This window comes from Misgurnus anguillicaudatus, chromosome 24 (assembly GCF_027580225.2).
Source record: "Misgurnus anguillicaudatus chromosome 24, ASM2758022v2, whole genome shotgun sequence".
In the NCBI taxonomy this organism is placed as follows: Eukaryota; Metazoa; Chordata; class Actinopteri; order Cypriniformes; family Cobitidae; genus Misgurnus; species Misgurnus anguillicaudatus.
In genome coordinates, this window is record NC_073360.2 from 24,960,201 (window position 1) to 24,976,460 (window position 16,260).

The 16,260-nt window shown below is 37.6% G+C and overlaps 1 protein-coding gene across 1 annotated transcript in view; it reads right to left on the bottom strand.

Annotated features, from left to right (window-relative positions):
- The window catches only part of LOC129438171 (sialate:O-sulfotransferase 1), a 36,097-nt gene that overhangs the window by 17,302 nt on the left and 2,535 nt on the right, over positions 1-16,260 (bottom strand). Inside the window, exons 2-3 of the mRNA XM_055196785.2 lie at positions 4,643-5,337; positions 4,364-4,478 (exon numbers count right to left, since the gene is read on the bottom strand). Of these exons, the coding sequence (XP_055052760.2) occupies positions 4,364-4,478; positions 4,643-5,060 (533 nt within the window). The 5' untranslated portion in view covers positions 5,061-5,337. The remainder of the gene's footprint in view (positions 1-4,363; positions 4,479-4,642; positions 5,338-16,260) is intronic.

Consider the following 16,260-nt stretch of genomic DNA (forward strand, 5'->3'; position numbering starts at 1 on the left):
CACGATGTAAACAAGCTTATCAGAAAACTAAAGTCAGAGGAGGTCATTTTAAAATTTCAGAACCTGGGAAAAGACAGCTCCCTGAAACTGGTTGTTTTTAGTGATGCCTCATTGGGAAATCTTCCGGACGGCGGTACTCAAGGTGGACATCTAATTTTCTTGGTGGGAGAAGATGGAAAATTTTCTCCCATCTCCTGGCAATCTAAGAGAATCAGAAGAGTCGTCAGAAGCACTTTGGCAGGAGAAACTCTGGCGCTCGCCGATGGCATTGATAATGGGATGTGTATATCTGCTCTTTATTCAGAAATTACAACAGGCAACATTGCTTTAAACAACCTGCCAGTTATCTGTGTAACTGACAATCATTCTCTTTTTGATGCTGTGAAGTCCATAAAGTCTGTTACAGAAAAAAGACTTCGTCTTGAGATCAGCAGCATTAAAGAACTAATCCACTCTGGAAACATCAAGCAGATCCTTTGGTCTGCTACAAAGCAACAACTTGCTGACTCTCTGACTAAAAAGGGAGCTTCTACTTTGTTACTTCTGAAAACCATTAGTGAAGGTGTATGGGAACATAAATAAGTTAAATGTAAATAAGTTAAAAAAAAAAGGGATAATGATCTCTTTAAAGAGATGTTACTGTCATTTAATTTTGTTACATATGCTCACCCCTTCTTTTAGGATAATGTTTCCACTCCCTTTAAAAAATGTGTATTTGGTTTTTTATTTTGTTTTTTTTAAGAGGGAGATTGTTAGTTTAACATCCTGTCCTTGTGGGGGCGCTAACGGGGTGAGAATGCCTCATGTTATGTATGTTTATGTTTTACCCGTGAGCAGTGGTTGCTGTTGTCAGGGTTGCTGATAATAAAGTCTTAAAAAGAGCTATTTGTTTGTTGCAATTCGAGTTTACAGCTACCGTAGCTTCTCTCTGTGTTTCGAAAGGGAGGGGTGAGCGATGGTCTGGTTGCAATCTCACCTTACATTTGTTATTCTCTTACATACTGTGACGCTGTCAAAACATGCTGTTTATTTCAAACTCCTGACTAGTCTGACACAGCAACATTGAGTTTGAAACAGAATTATCCATTTATACGGTAGAAGAAACCTTGTTGAAAAATCAATTCTGTTTAGTGAGCACAGAAATGACTCACTTTACCTTTTGAATAATCCATCATTTTTATTGACCATACCCTAAACCTACTCTCTAACCTCACATTTAAAGAGGCACTGCCTTTGAGCACTGCAACTTTATACCACTCACATTAAAGCCCTTGCATACACAGACTCAGTAGGGATTCTGCCAAAGTCCACCAACATCTCTTTGGCCATCTCAGACTGTAAACCAGAGACAGCCCAGGGTGTTAACAGCTGGTGACTGGTGCCAAACATGCCTCCCAATCTCTATACCCTGTGGAGTTGGGCTAAGTCACTTCATAGCGGCCAACATGACCACAACAACACACATTTTCTGCATACATCCACAATGAATCTATTCTTGAAGACAGGTGCATCACAGCTATTTAATTTCAAGAGACCACAATTATATCTGTAAACCTAAAATCCACTTAACTTTGGGTATGTTATGATTGTTTTTTTTTTATATTTCCAGGTTATGCATAAAAGGGGGCAGGGCTAAAAAGTCTGACTCATCATTCTACAAAGTTTTCAAACCGCAAAGATCTTCCTCCATCTCAAAGCTTTTGTCCTCTGGCCCTCTTGACTTTTCTGGAGGTTGCAAAAAAGGCACAGCACGATTCTATTCGAGCGTGTTGGTGTAGGGCTCAACAGGTATTAGCCTGAGCTCCTCTGCAAATTGTTTCCCTGATCCTCAGCTTGAAACGTGGCATCGGCAAGCGCCATGGCAACCTAGCCGGGGACGTTCCCATCTCTAATCTGCAGTCGGAATTAATCGCTCAGTCTGAGCAGCAGACGTGTACCTGCAGAAACAGAAGAAGAGGAGATTTTCTCCCCGCTGCCTCTTTATGAACTGTAATGAGATACGAGATCTCAGATCCATGTCTGCTGGAACAACCATTACATTAATGCAACTGGCAGGTGCTTCCATCTAAAGTGACTATATTATGATGCAACCGTCAGGAGGCTGTCAACACTCAATTACATGCGTGTTAATTACATCAAATCTTCTCGATAAAAAGCCCCAATTAAACAAAGAAGATTGTTCATGTTTGCTAATAGAGTGTTTCGATTGTGCCTGAACATTGCAAATGTCATCCAAGTAATTAAATAAGCTCTGAAATGCTGGGAGTAATTACTTGAGATCAGCCTGACCTTACACTTGTTCTCTGGTGGTCAATAATCAACCGGTCTAGAAACTAGGGAAAGTGTGTAGTCCATCATGAGGATAGATCTTTCTCCACCAGAAGGTATCTCCAGTAGTACATAGCAAAATCCAGATCCATTTATTGAACCTGATCCAATTCTCAGCATAAGCTCCACCAGCTGGCACAAGGATGCACACTGTATGCTCTTTTCCCTAAACGCTCTTTCATTTCTTCTTGATTTAAGATAAGCGTCTGCTTTTAGAGGCTGTAAGATATAAATGTTGCATTTAATTGAAAGAGTACATCGACTATGAAGATGTGCATGCATACTATTTTCAATAATTTGCCTTCTACTACTAAAATCCAACCAATAGATGCATTAACTAAATAAGCGCCTCTACAGGTCAAACTTAAAGTCGCCATGAAACGGAAGTATCAATTGCCTAATTTTCCCCGTGGTGACGTGTATCCGAGTAAAACTAGCCTTTGAAATGAAATAAGGCAGGGCTGGATTTGAATTTGTCCATCGAGATGTGATTGGATCATTTGAAGTTGGGTCGTGTTGCTAATTGCTAATCGCAGCGATATTCTCCCGGACCCCGCCCATCTGCCATACATTATGACCGGAAGTAAAGAGAGATTGTTTTTAGGAGGGTGGGAGATTTGCATTTTTGATTGAAGATTATGAGGGCACATGAATTTTTAAAAATTAATGAAGCTCACAGATAAATCATTTGTAAACAAAAAACACCATATTACAAAACAAATGACAGTTTTTTTTACTTTCATTGCAACTTTAATATGTTAGGGCATGAAATTATATTTTGTGAGTAAAACTTTTTCAAAATGATGACATTTGTACTTTTTTTAATTTCACATGCATATAGCCAATCCCTGTGTTAATCTATTATGCCATACATGTGTTTCTATTCGGAGTACCTTTAAAGGAAAACACCACCGGTTTTTAATATTTTACTATGTTCTTACTTCAACTTAGATGAATTAATACATACCCATCTTTTTTCAATGCGTGCACTTAATCTTTGTACAGCGCGTTGTGATTGTGTTAGCATTTAGCCTAGCCCCATTCATTCCTTAGGATCCAAACAGGGATACATTTAAAAGCCACCAAACACTTCAATATTTTCCCTATTTAAAGACTGTTACATGAGTAGTTACACGAGTAAGTATGGTGGAACAAAATAAAATGTGGCGATTTTTTAAGCGGATAAAAAAGAGAACTATATTGTATGGCAAAAGAGCACTTAGTTTGCAGCACTTCGACCTCGGTGCGCAGTAACATTATCACTCCTGACTACTAACCCCTCTCGCTCAAACTTCCGTCAAAATTACTGCGCCCGAGATCACAGCTTCTAAATTCATCCCGAGTGTGCCTCATAAGTCTTAAAATGTGAAACCGCTGGCTCTTTGATCGCCCCCTGGTGGCTGGCTGCAGTACAAGTAATAAACCCCGCCCTCTCCATTCAAACGAATGGGACTCTGCTCTAAATAAAAAAATTATTTACACTTCCAAAAAAGTTTCCGAAAGATGGTTTTGGTCCTTTCAAGTAGTTGTTATCACGCTGATAAATGTTCAAGTGTTAATTTTTGTGACAAGATTTATTTTAGCGAGTAATTTGATGCTATAGAAAGAGGGCGTGTCGTTATGATTGGCATGGTTGAATTGCTTGCGCGAGCGTTTGGGCGGAAGTTTGGTACCGCGGCTACCTGTCTGGCTCCACGGAAGATTCCTTCTGCGCATGCCTTGGCTCCAAACTGACGTTTTTACGTAGCATGGCGGCGACCATGGTTGGACATTTTTGGCTTCAATTCATTACAATGGAGGGACGTCGCGTCATCCATCTTTTTTTACAGTCTATGATTCATCCCTGTTTGGATCCTAAGGAATAAATGGGGCTAGGCTAAATGCTAACACATTCACAACACGCTGTACAAAGATTAAGTGCACGCATTAAAAAATATAGGTATGTATTAATTTGTCTAAGTTGAGGTAAGAACATAGTAAAATATTGAAAAACGGTGGTGTTTTCCTTTATGCCTACTGGATGCTAATCGAATACCTTTCTGTGCAGGTATCCTGACACAAGGTGCTGGTCATTTTTCTGAAGTCATAAAAAAACATTCCTTTGAGAGCCCGGTCCTTGGCATCATCCAGAAAGCAGCCGACATATGTGCCTGAGTAAAGAGTAACACGCTCATCAGAAATTCAAAATATGACCTTTATCTATGCAAACAGATGGTAAGATTTCGCAGCACAGCTTTGAATTGAGATAAAAAATGATTATCAAAAACAGCCAATTTGTCATCCAGAAAAGCACTAAGCTCATTTAGTAGCTCACCTTTGTGTCTGATTTTCCTCTTTGGAGTTACTTTCTCAACTCTGGACAGTTCCTGTTCGGACATCAGGCTGTGGAACCAGCGGCGTCTCAAGTGTCTGATCTCCTGGTTTCGTGAGATCAGCCACTGCGGTCCAGCGTTGTCTTCTGACAGACCGCCTTTGTAACTCATTCCCTTTACGGTAAGCCGTGGACCCATTATGCCGTAACCTGTCCGTAAAGCTGGGGCTTCTAGGGACCGGGGAGGAGAGGGCAAAGACGGCAACAGAAAATAACTGCTCGTCCCACGTTGTGACACCACCAATCCATGTCTCTGGAGAAGAAGGACACTTCCTGCCATAATGTAGGCTACACCGAGGAACAGTAAGATCAACTGAGTTCGTCGCAGGAAGCGTTGAAGCCTATAAAAGGGTTTTGCCATGTTGCCTTCCTTGCAAAACAGTTATCAGTCCTACAGTTTTATGCTGCCATTGTTCCAAAAAGAAAAAGGACGGCAAATCCACGAGATTAATTCTCCAGAAAGCTCTACCACTGATTCCGTATTCACATCCTTTTTAAAAACTCCTCCGGCGAAATATCCTGCCGTTTACCTGTGAGAGGATTAGGCAAAAACTCTGTACCGCTACATCTCTTGATGACACAGGTACTTGTGCTTAGATGTACTCGGAGCTCTTATGGCTCAAAGACTTCATGGGAACCTGGTGGGAAAATAGAAAGCAGTTAGCCGCAAGTTGGAGCACTTCACTTGTTTATTCTCAGATATACCAGAGCGCTGGAGACAAGAAAGAAATATAGAGAGTGTGTGGCAGTTATTCTGGTAGTATATCTCCATTAGGGGAAGAGGCATCGCTGACTGAAGAAGCACTTCCAGTTTATGCTTCTAGTCTTTCATTATGAGCACACAACAAATGTGAAATATGTAACAGGGGTAGAGGGCTGTCTTTTAACATTTCAGCTTCTAAATCTGTTGTTGGTAATTAGCCCATACATATTGTACATACAATGTAAAAATATGTAACATTTTTAAGTACATTCAAATTGGCATCACAAGTCATTTAACTTTCTATTATTAATTTTGACCTGTAAAGAGTTTTTGTAACTAAACTAGTAAACTAATTTACAGCAACATATAAGGTTGAAATTGATTATTTTGGTGAGTTGAAAAAATGTAAAAACATTAATAAATGAAAAGTAGTATGATTGAATGACTTGTAAAGCAAAAATGTACAGTGTATATAGGACCTGATAGGACACAGACACAACAGCCACACCCATCTGTACAGTGTACAAATGTGCATGTACAGCGAATGGCCGGTTTGGACTACAGCTCTCTACTTCCTGCTTTAATGATGCCACTAGAACAGTTTTTGACTTAACTCCACCCACAGGAATACGTCAGTCGCCAGTTAAGCTAACGGCAAGCTAAGCTGCTTTCGAATCACAACACACTTAACAAACTACACAATCAGAACTCGATACATATTTCTAAAGGAGGGACTTCATAGAACAAGGAAGACATCAGCTCGGATTGAGGACAGTGAAAACAGCACTATAGAGATAATGAGTTTGCATTAACATGTAATCGATAGGGAATAAGATGAAGCATATTAGGCGTGCTATCCGAGGGGAGGGCTCCGACCCAGAGTACCCCCCTTTTAACTGGGATGGATGAAACTAGCTGAGAGTGAGGTGAGGGGTGGAGGAAGGATGCTGCAAAAAACTGTCACGGGACCGAGGTGAAGGACGGCTATTTATAGGCACCTCTTTGCGCTGATTGGTTGGATCCCATGACCAAGTTAAATAAACTTCATTTAATAACACAGAATTTATAATAAATGTATATATACCACGGGTCTGTTGAATGCTGTATTCTGATTGGCTGAGAAATGTTCTGTGGGTATGTATTAATTTCTGATAACCGCACACCTAACTTGTTAAATGACTTACAAATAGGCACCAGAGCAATGTTTGTGGTAACCGTGGTATAAAAGGAATAATTGACTCCGGTCCTTTGAATTATTTGAAAATAATGCACCCACATTGCACCTTGGGTGTGCATTATTTTCTTATAATCCAATGGCCCGTCGTCAAATATTCTTTATGTATTTTATACAATGTCATAATATTGGGGCCTCCCTGGGACAATCTCGGGCCCCCGTTTGTGAACCACTGCTTTAGAACAATGCTTCCCGATCTTTTTTCCTGGCTCCCCACATACATATAAAGCAATCTGTGCTTTGAGCCCCCAACACATAAGCATTGATTGGTTGAGGAGCTCAGATTGTAAATATTACATAAAAGATCATTTTACAGTAACTTCCTCATTGTTTCACTGTAAGCATATGATTAAAAAAAATCTTTTTTTAATGAAAAATTATTAGTTGAACATTTTCGGGCAATTTCCCGGACAGGAATTCAATTAAAACTAGGACTATGCCATGGTTATATTAGGACAGGTAGGGAATCAGTGTTGCAGAAGAAATGTATTTTAAAATGCAAAACAAAAAGTAATTATTCTAAAACTATTCCTTATTATTTGACTAATCGCTTGATGAATCTTTAATCCATAGTAAGGGGTAAAAAAATCTTTAAAAAATATAATTTCTGCTCCTCACTGCAATAAAGTCAAATGCAGTTTGACATAATGTATCTCTTTAGCTGAAATCTGGTTCATTATCTTGGACCGAATGGTTTATACAACATGCAGCACTGTTTTCTTCCACTGATTTCTTGAAGCTTTCAGCCCATTATTTCAGCTCCACTGAGAATCCTTTTGTGTGGCAAAACTTGAAAAACAAGCCTTGTAACAAGTCTAACTAAACTCTGGGGTGGGCTGTCCCTTGGTTCCATTCATTCTTGCCAATCAAGAGAGCCTAGCTTGACAGAACCCACTATGCGCCCCACATTTTCATCAAGTCTTTTTCATCTATGTCTGCTGGGTGTGCAGAAGAAAAAAACAGAGCCACACATTGATAAGGCATTAAAAGTATAATCACAAGACCTTATATGAATGTGGATTTGATTTAATGTGTAAAACTTGAAGTGTAAACCAGTTTTTTGATGTTTGTATTATTTTTATTTTCACTTGTGATTCATACTTTGAGGTTAAAATGTCACATTTCCTTTCCTTATTTTATGAAAGAGTGTTTTTATTAAAGATAAATGGGCCCTTTGCAACTCTGCAGCTTGGGTAAAGAAACATGTTTTTGTCAGTGTACCCCTAACCCAGAACTGGCAAAAGGCCTAGATTTGCATAAAGACTTGAGATTCAGGGGCGGATATTCCTGCCAACAAAAGGCGAAATCATAACTACGAGTGGGCTGAGAATGTCGATCAGCCCTGGGGCTCATTATTCTTCAAGTTATGAACAGTGAGTGACTGCCGTCTGGTAGATTTTTTCTATGCCTGTATATAAAGAGGCTTTCTACAAACCTATGCTTTAAAGAGCACCTATTTCATTGCTAAAAACAATGTTATTTTGTGTATTTGGTATGTGTTTGCATGGTTTACACATTATTTTTCACATACCGTACATTTTTGTAACTCCAGATTTCCCTCTCTTCCTGAAACGCACTGATTTTGTACAAAAATGCTGTGTCCCCGATTGGCTAGCTAATTAGGGGTGTGTTTCCCAAAAGCATCGTTAGCCAACGACCATCGTAAGTTCTATCGTTACTAACATCGTTCAACGATTTGGTGTTTCCCGAAACCATCGTTCAAACAAACATTCGCAAACTGCATCGCTAACTTGTGACATTGGAACAACAGCTCTTGACCTGTTGTGAGAAGCATAGGGCTTTGTTATTATCATATGTATTCTTACGTTGATCATGCTTTTGAACAAAATAAGCAAAAAACATGTAGTGCAGTCTATATCCATCATTCTAAATATATTACAATTTTATTTTACTGTACGTCTTTAAATTTGTAAACAGAATGAAAGCGCTGCATTTGAAAACTGCGCATGTGCGCAGTCCTACGAGCTTTAAGACCCTGGGAAATCCCTGGGAGGAGTGACGTATGAGGGAACGTGCGCGTGAATTAAATATCTTGAAAATTAACAATAGATAACTAAATCATGATAACAAAATCAGTCTTCCGATGCAATATATGTTATTTACAGCAGTAATCTGACATTAAATCGATTTGCACAGATTAATTAGTACTTCACCTCCCACGTGACATCATCAACTATGTTGTTAAACCAACATCGTTCAAATGACGAATGTGCGACAAAGTTACTATGCTTTCGGGAAACAGTCGTGACAAGGCAGTTCGTTTCTCCAACGATGCATCGTACTATGGTCGTTCAGCAACGAGTTACATCATTGTTTGGGAAACGCACCCCTGTACATTGTGATTGGCCTGAATACCTCTGAGGTCAGCCGGAAATGTGACTCCATGAAATGGAAGTGGCTGTATCATGACGTACATCTGAGTAAAATGGATTTTGAAATAAGAAAAAATGTAGGGCGTGCTGCTTGATTTCATCCATCGAGAACTGATTGGATCACTGGAAGCTGGGCTACATTGCTAATTGCTAATCGTGGCGATCAATTTCCTAGGAAGAAGCAATGTTTTTGATATAAAAATATGAGGGCACATGAATAAAAAAAATGAAGCCCACAGATAAGTCATTCATAAAAAAACTACAATATTTCATTAAAAAAAATTCAGTTTCATGGTGACTTTAAAAGACAAACATGCATGCATCGATCAAAATAACAACCTATATTATCCCTGCCATATACTTTTTTATTATACAACGTTACGTCTGTGTGGGTGTGTCTTTGTTTTTGTTTCTTAAATGTGACATCACGGGCCTCTGCGGCAATCACGATAACCCCATAGTTTAAAATTTTTGTGTATTTATCATTGTGTGCCATTTGTGTCGTATCTGGATAAAAATCATAATATCATTTACATTACTCAACAGATTTCAGTGGCTTTCGATCTATATGAGGTGTCATTGACGAACGGAACAAAGTGGCCAATGTCCCATCTATGTATTTATATATGTCTGTTTAAGCAACCACTGAAATTGATAATGTACCGCTCATCCATGTACTCCGTATCATCTTAACCATAACTACTGTTATGTGTTTAATGTACCACAAAATAAACAGGATAATTTACACCCAGCCAGATGAAATCACAATATAAACCAATTTTTCCCATAATCATTACCAAATCCATAATTTTCTTGCCGTACAGTAGTTCCCTAAAACACGACAAAAGATGAACCTTATTAACAGGTGAATTTGTCTCGTGATACTTCTCAGCGCATGGCAGCATGCCGCGTTATGTCAACACCCAACAGTGTACGGCGTTACGCTTCATTTGAACTGTTCATTTGGATTACCATACCACTCTGCATAATGAGAGTTATTGTCGAGACAATATCAGCTGAACTAGCATGCTAAACCTCTGCGGACTTTATGGTTGTGCTTGAAACAGCAGCTGTGTTCCTGTCTCACTTTTCAGTAAATGACAGGTGAATACAGGTAAGGAGACTAGTTTCTAAATCATATCCTAACAAATTTAAGTGCGCTAGAGACATAACCACACTAACATTTGATGAACACAATGCTTTTATTTCTGTAGTAATAGATTTATTTATGTATGACATTTTAAAGCACTCTATGGCACAACGTTTTTATTACTTCTACCTGCTAAACTGCATGCAAAGGATCATGGGAAGGCAGTGAAGGTCAAATCTCAATACTTTCAACTGAGATGAAGATATCTCAGCATGATTGAATGTAAACGTCGATGCATGTTGTCACAAATCATTATTTCTCTTCTTCTTCTTAAAGAGCTAGCAATAAAACTCTCGTTGACTATTAAACAGCCAGATTCAAATCACTAAATCTAAATAGCTGTTTCCTCAATTCAGAGAGCAAAGAGTTGCATATTTTTCATGTTGCTTGCTTTAAAATTATGTTGAGTTTCGTCTTAAGGTTCATTTATTATAAGTACTGTATATTGTATCTTGATGTCAGTTTATTTTTTATGTTCTCTGAAACAATGTCTAAAAGCAGGTTCCTACACCTTAGATAGCTTCAAATTTAAGGACCTTTCAAGGACTTTCCAGGTCCAATATCCTCAAATCAATGACTAAATGTGGGGACACATTTCTAGTTAGAGCAAGGTTACATTGTGTTACCTTTTAAAATACATTGTTACAGTTCCCTTTCGAAGGGAACTCGTGCTGCGTCACTGCGGTGACACTTTGGGGACGCCTCCAGGGGTAAGTGCGTCTGAATGTGTATATCAAATTTAACCAATGGTAAGGCTTAACGACAAAGACAGGGTGACGCGGGAGCCAGGAAGTATATCGCTATCTGAAATATTGCCAAAGACGGCGTTACAGGGACGCAGGAAGTATGGCAAGGGAGACGCAGCGTCTCGTTCCCTTCTCAGGGAACAACAGTTACATACGTAACCCGAGACGTTTTCATGTGTCAAACACAACTATGCAAAAAAGCATTTTGGTATAAATCTACATTCGCATACAGAAGATATAAGCATTTAAAGCAAACAGTTTAGCACGTGTGCTTAAAAAGTCTAGAAATTTTGTGATATTTTCCTACACTACACAGGAAATAATATGGATTTTTTTCCAGAAAACTTCTTGCATAAAATAGATTCAAGCTCTTTCAATGACCTGTATCTATGCATATATATTTTCAAAAACTTCCCAGGACCTTGGACCCCCCCCCACAGATTCACAAACTTTCAAGGACCCATGAGAACCCTGTAAAAGCCACAGTTTTAAATACTCCCAAAAATGTCACTTTATTCTGCTGAAAATCAGTTTTGTGAAATGCTGGAGATGTGAGTTTTCATATCGGTTAACCTTGAAGTATGACAGTCTTCGTGTAGTTTTTCTTCTAATATTATTAACTGTAATTCATGGAGCCAATGTAAAGTGGTGCAGTGTATTGCAGGACCGCATTATAAAGTTTGATAATGACTTTTATTGCAATAAGATGTGTGGGCTGCATAATTCGATAGTCTTACCTTCTATTTAGCTATATTGTGTGCCTGCTGGTAAGTCGTATTCAATTTCACATAGAAACAAATACATTCATGAGTAATAACAGAGCCACGGTCATTTCTATTTGCACAGGTGCCATTATCTGTTCTGGCTAGTCTGCTTGGAGTTGCATTTTAGAGGACATTAAGTTCAAAAGCATATTATATCATACCGTTGTTGTATTATTCATTTTATTAATGTTTCTGTTGTTCGCTTGGCATAATATGCCCAACACCTCATCCCGCTGAGTGGATAGCAGCAAGTGGGTCTAAACTGGTGCACTAATTTGTCTTCATTATTTGCTTTCCCAGCATGTTATTATCTTACTTACACCAGGGTGACCACACTTCCATCACGGAGTCTGATAGGACTGACCCATGGAGCTCTTTTGGTTAAGCATCTTGCCACCATCTGGTTTTCATGTGCTTAACAAGTCCTTCTTAGCACTTCCGAGTACATCATTTCTTGTTGCTTTTGTAAAAATATGTTTTAAAAGTTATTAAAGGTTTTGAATTTCTATAGCAATCATCTTGATTCTGAATATTGTCACAGTGGGACAGCAGACATGTGACAGATTGCTTGCTGATCCCCTGGCCTGCAGTGAACCCAATCTGTTCTCCTTTAATATTTCTTCAAGGCCGAGTCTAAGAAAAGAAAAACTGTTTAGATGATGCTATTAATCTGTCACAATATGAAGCGAATTTTAACTTGATTTTTTCTCCATTCGAATAAGCAGTTCGGAAGTCTTGAAATTTAGGATTTATTTCTTTTGAAAGCAGTTAAGTAGTATATTGCAGGGCTAATGGAGTCTCAGAAAGTCTTTATACTTGATGTGTGTTTCATATATTCTCTCATATGTTTTGGGTAATAACCTTGCTCTGAATCACAAGCTTCAGAAAGTTGAATATTGTAATCAAAAAGATATAGGAAGACGCTTCTAGCAGGTCACTGATTTGCAGTCTGAGTGAATTTATAATAGTGCATGAAAAGTTCAAGTTTATTTGTCAAGTGTACAGATTGTCAGTGGCAGTATTGTACATTGAAATGCTTAATGTGAGGCACAGCTAATAATAAAATAGATTATAAATATCCCAAATGAGGTCATTAAAGCAATAGTCCCCAGAAATGGAACGTACTCCATTGACTTCACCCGTTTGTTATTTCAAACCTATTTGCTGTAATTGTTCCCTGGAACACGTTAATATTTTGGAAGAATAGTACAGTAGTACACCGCTTCTGCCAGATATACGGACACAACAACCATTACAAAAGTGTAATAAAAGTATTAAATCATACTATGTGGCTTCTGGGTATCTAGGTATCTTTCAAAGCCATCTGATAGCTTTGGGTGAGAACAGATTAAAAAGTCAATATTAATAATCCCTCTGTTTTGTATTTTCTGTTGTTTTCAATAAGCCGGCTATGCAGACAACTGTGTTTACATGGGACTTGAATACTTATCAGTTTTCTCGCAGGCAGTGACGTCACCACCTATAGTACATAGTAGTCGATCAAAAAGCCGACGGCATATCTGTCTTAAGCTCTACTGTTGTATCTCTTCTGTGTCTACAGAACCTATAAATGTAACATGAGCTTCTATTTTAACAGTTTCTCTGCCAACTGCTTTAGTCGAGCGGAGACTTTTATGCGTTACTTTGCACTTACTTCCGCGTGTGACGTTTATCTTTCATACGCGGAGACATGCGCACATGGACAAAACCGTGAGAAAGCCTGTTAAGGTGTTTACATGCCACACGAAATTGGCGTAATGAGCAAAAAACTACCTGTGCCGATCGGTTTTTGCTTACGCCGTTTATGGGCTTTCCCCGATAAAGGAAACCTGTTTTACGCGTCTACATGACCCCATGTGTTATCAGTTTATTTAGCATAATCGGCGTAAGACTGTGCATGTAAACGCACTCATTGTATGGCAAGAGTCATGTAAGAATTAGAGAAATTTGTACTATTAATTGAAAAAATGACAGCATACGCTTAAATAACATGATTTTGGGTAAAAAAAGCAAAACTTTTTTTGATAAAATATTAATTTCTCAGTTTTAAATAATTTTATAGAGAAAAAAGAACAAAAACAGGCAATCTGCTTGTTATAAAATGCCATAGACAATAACAAAAAAATCATGCTAATATACACTCGAATCATAATGCAAAACTACCAAATACACCCAATCCTAATTTTTATCTCCATGCATAGCAAAATCCGAAAGGACCAGAAATGGACTCATGGATTTTTTTTTTTACAAATTATTAATATTTTTCAGTTAGGGATTTTGCGAGGCTGGAAACTGCAGTGTACACTGTAAGTTTATAAAATGTTTGCTTAAATGTGTGATATGAATAAAAAGTGCTTATGAACAGCCGTTTAAATAATATAATGAATGAAGGCTTGGACCCAGAAACAGTATTCTTTATGTCCTGACTTAACAAGCGGATATGTTATTCAGTCAAACCAAATTATTATCCCAAGTCTGCCGATATTCTGACAAAAACATGTCTGATCTGATTTGAAATTGAAAGACTTATTTAAGAATCACACTTAATGCTAATCCAAATCCTCTGAAAGAGGAATGTCTAGCTGTGAGCTGAGCCGCAGGTGATTGTCAATCACTTTATTTACAGTCTACTCAAACTATTGATCGCCCACTGCAGGGATTGATTTCACTGCAGCGTCGAAAACCTCCGTACAAATTAAAACGTTTATTTGTTTTTAATTCACATGATTTTGCCTGTAATCCAACTAAGCTTTTCGTTAAAAACCTAAGACTGTTGTGTGTGTACTTGTTGTGAGGTGAGAGAGACAACTATTAACATATTGAAGAGCAAGTGTATAATATTAAGTGCATGTGTGTATACTACCGTAAGTGTATTGTTTTGCTGGGTCACATACAGTATTTACCGAACCCTTACAGTAGCAAGATAGAGGAAAGCAGATAAATTAGACATGTATTAAAATTTTGTTCTTTCATTTGCTTATTTATGCTTTGTGTTGCTTAAGGCACATTAACATCTGCAGATTTACAGCCTGGCTGTAAACAAGGCACTATAACTAAAATTCGGTCAATAAATGCTGGCTGATGCCGAACGCCAGCCCCTGGACACTGTTTATTGACCACTAAACTACATCGGATATGTGCACAAAATATGTAGCTGGGGTGCTGACACCACAGTGCTTTGAACAGATAGTTCACCCAGAAAACCTGAATGAGTTTCTTTAAACACAAAAAAAGATATTGAGAAATTATGGTAAGCACACAATTGACTTCCATATAGGAATGCATAATGATTAATTGTGATTAATCTATAGCAGAATAAAAGTTTTTGTTTACATCATATATGTGAACTGTGTATAATAATTATGTATAAATAAATATGCACACATGCATGTATAATGTTAAGAAAAATATATATATTTATATAAATAAAATAAATTACAAATGTATATAAACATGCAAACATTTCTTAAATATGAAGGGTTTCGTTGCAAAACGAGATAAATCCATTTTTTTACATTTTTGTCAAAACATGTTTATTATTATGTTATCATGTTATAATTTTGTTTTATGCTGCTACTTTGCTGTATTTTTTAAGTTATGAAGGTTTAAATCAAAACAAACCAACTGCAGTTGAATTGATATTAATTGGAATGCACAACCAAAAAACGAGATTTCTGAACAATTAAAAAAAGGGTGGTTATCTCGTTTTGCAACGAAACTCTTCATATATACATGCATGTGTGTGCATTTATCTATACACAGTTCACACACAAATATTAGATGTAAACAAAAACTTTTACTCTGCTATAGATTAATCGCGATTAATCTTTATGCATCCATACTTCCATAGTATTTGTTTGTCCTACTAAGGAAGTCAATGGGTACCATTAATTGCTTGTTTCCTATCATTCATCTAAATATCTTATTCAGTGTTTACAGTATAAAGAAACACAGAATATGAATAACATAAGAGTTATGACAGAATTTTAATTTTTTGGTGAACTACCCCTTTAACACCCACAGACCACAGATAAATGTGATCGTTCTGTGGGCCTCTAAGGGATTTGAGCAAGTCCTGGCAACTGCAACACACGAACACTTAACACACATACGCATGTACTGTAGCCCTCACTGGAATAAACTGTAAATACTACAGTACTGTTTCCTTGCATTGTGTAAACAGGCACTACTTCTGCATGACTATAGCAAGAAATGGCATTGGAAAAAATTGAATAACGTTGTATTAGATTGTATATTGTATTCATATTTAATAAGAGTATAACGACTTGTTTTTATTTTTACTTATTTTTTTCTGCTGCTGAAAGTGCATAGTAGGTTTTAATTGTAAATCTTTTATGAATTAGGTAAATCTGTGCAGACTACTGTATGGCTTTACCCAATTTTACAAAATCCATTTCACGAACAGATAAAACAACATTGTAAAAAAATTCCGTAGAAATTACAATGTTATTGCATCTGAGTTGCCGGTAATTTACCATAGATTTAAATGTATGTTATTTACTGGCAAGAGTTGGTTCAAAGTTAAATAAATTTTAAATATTAACAAGTCT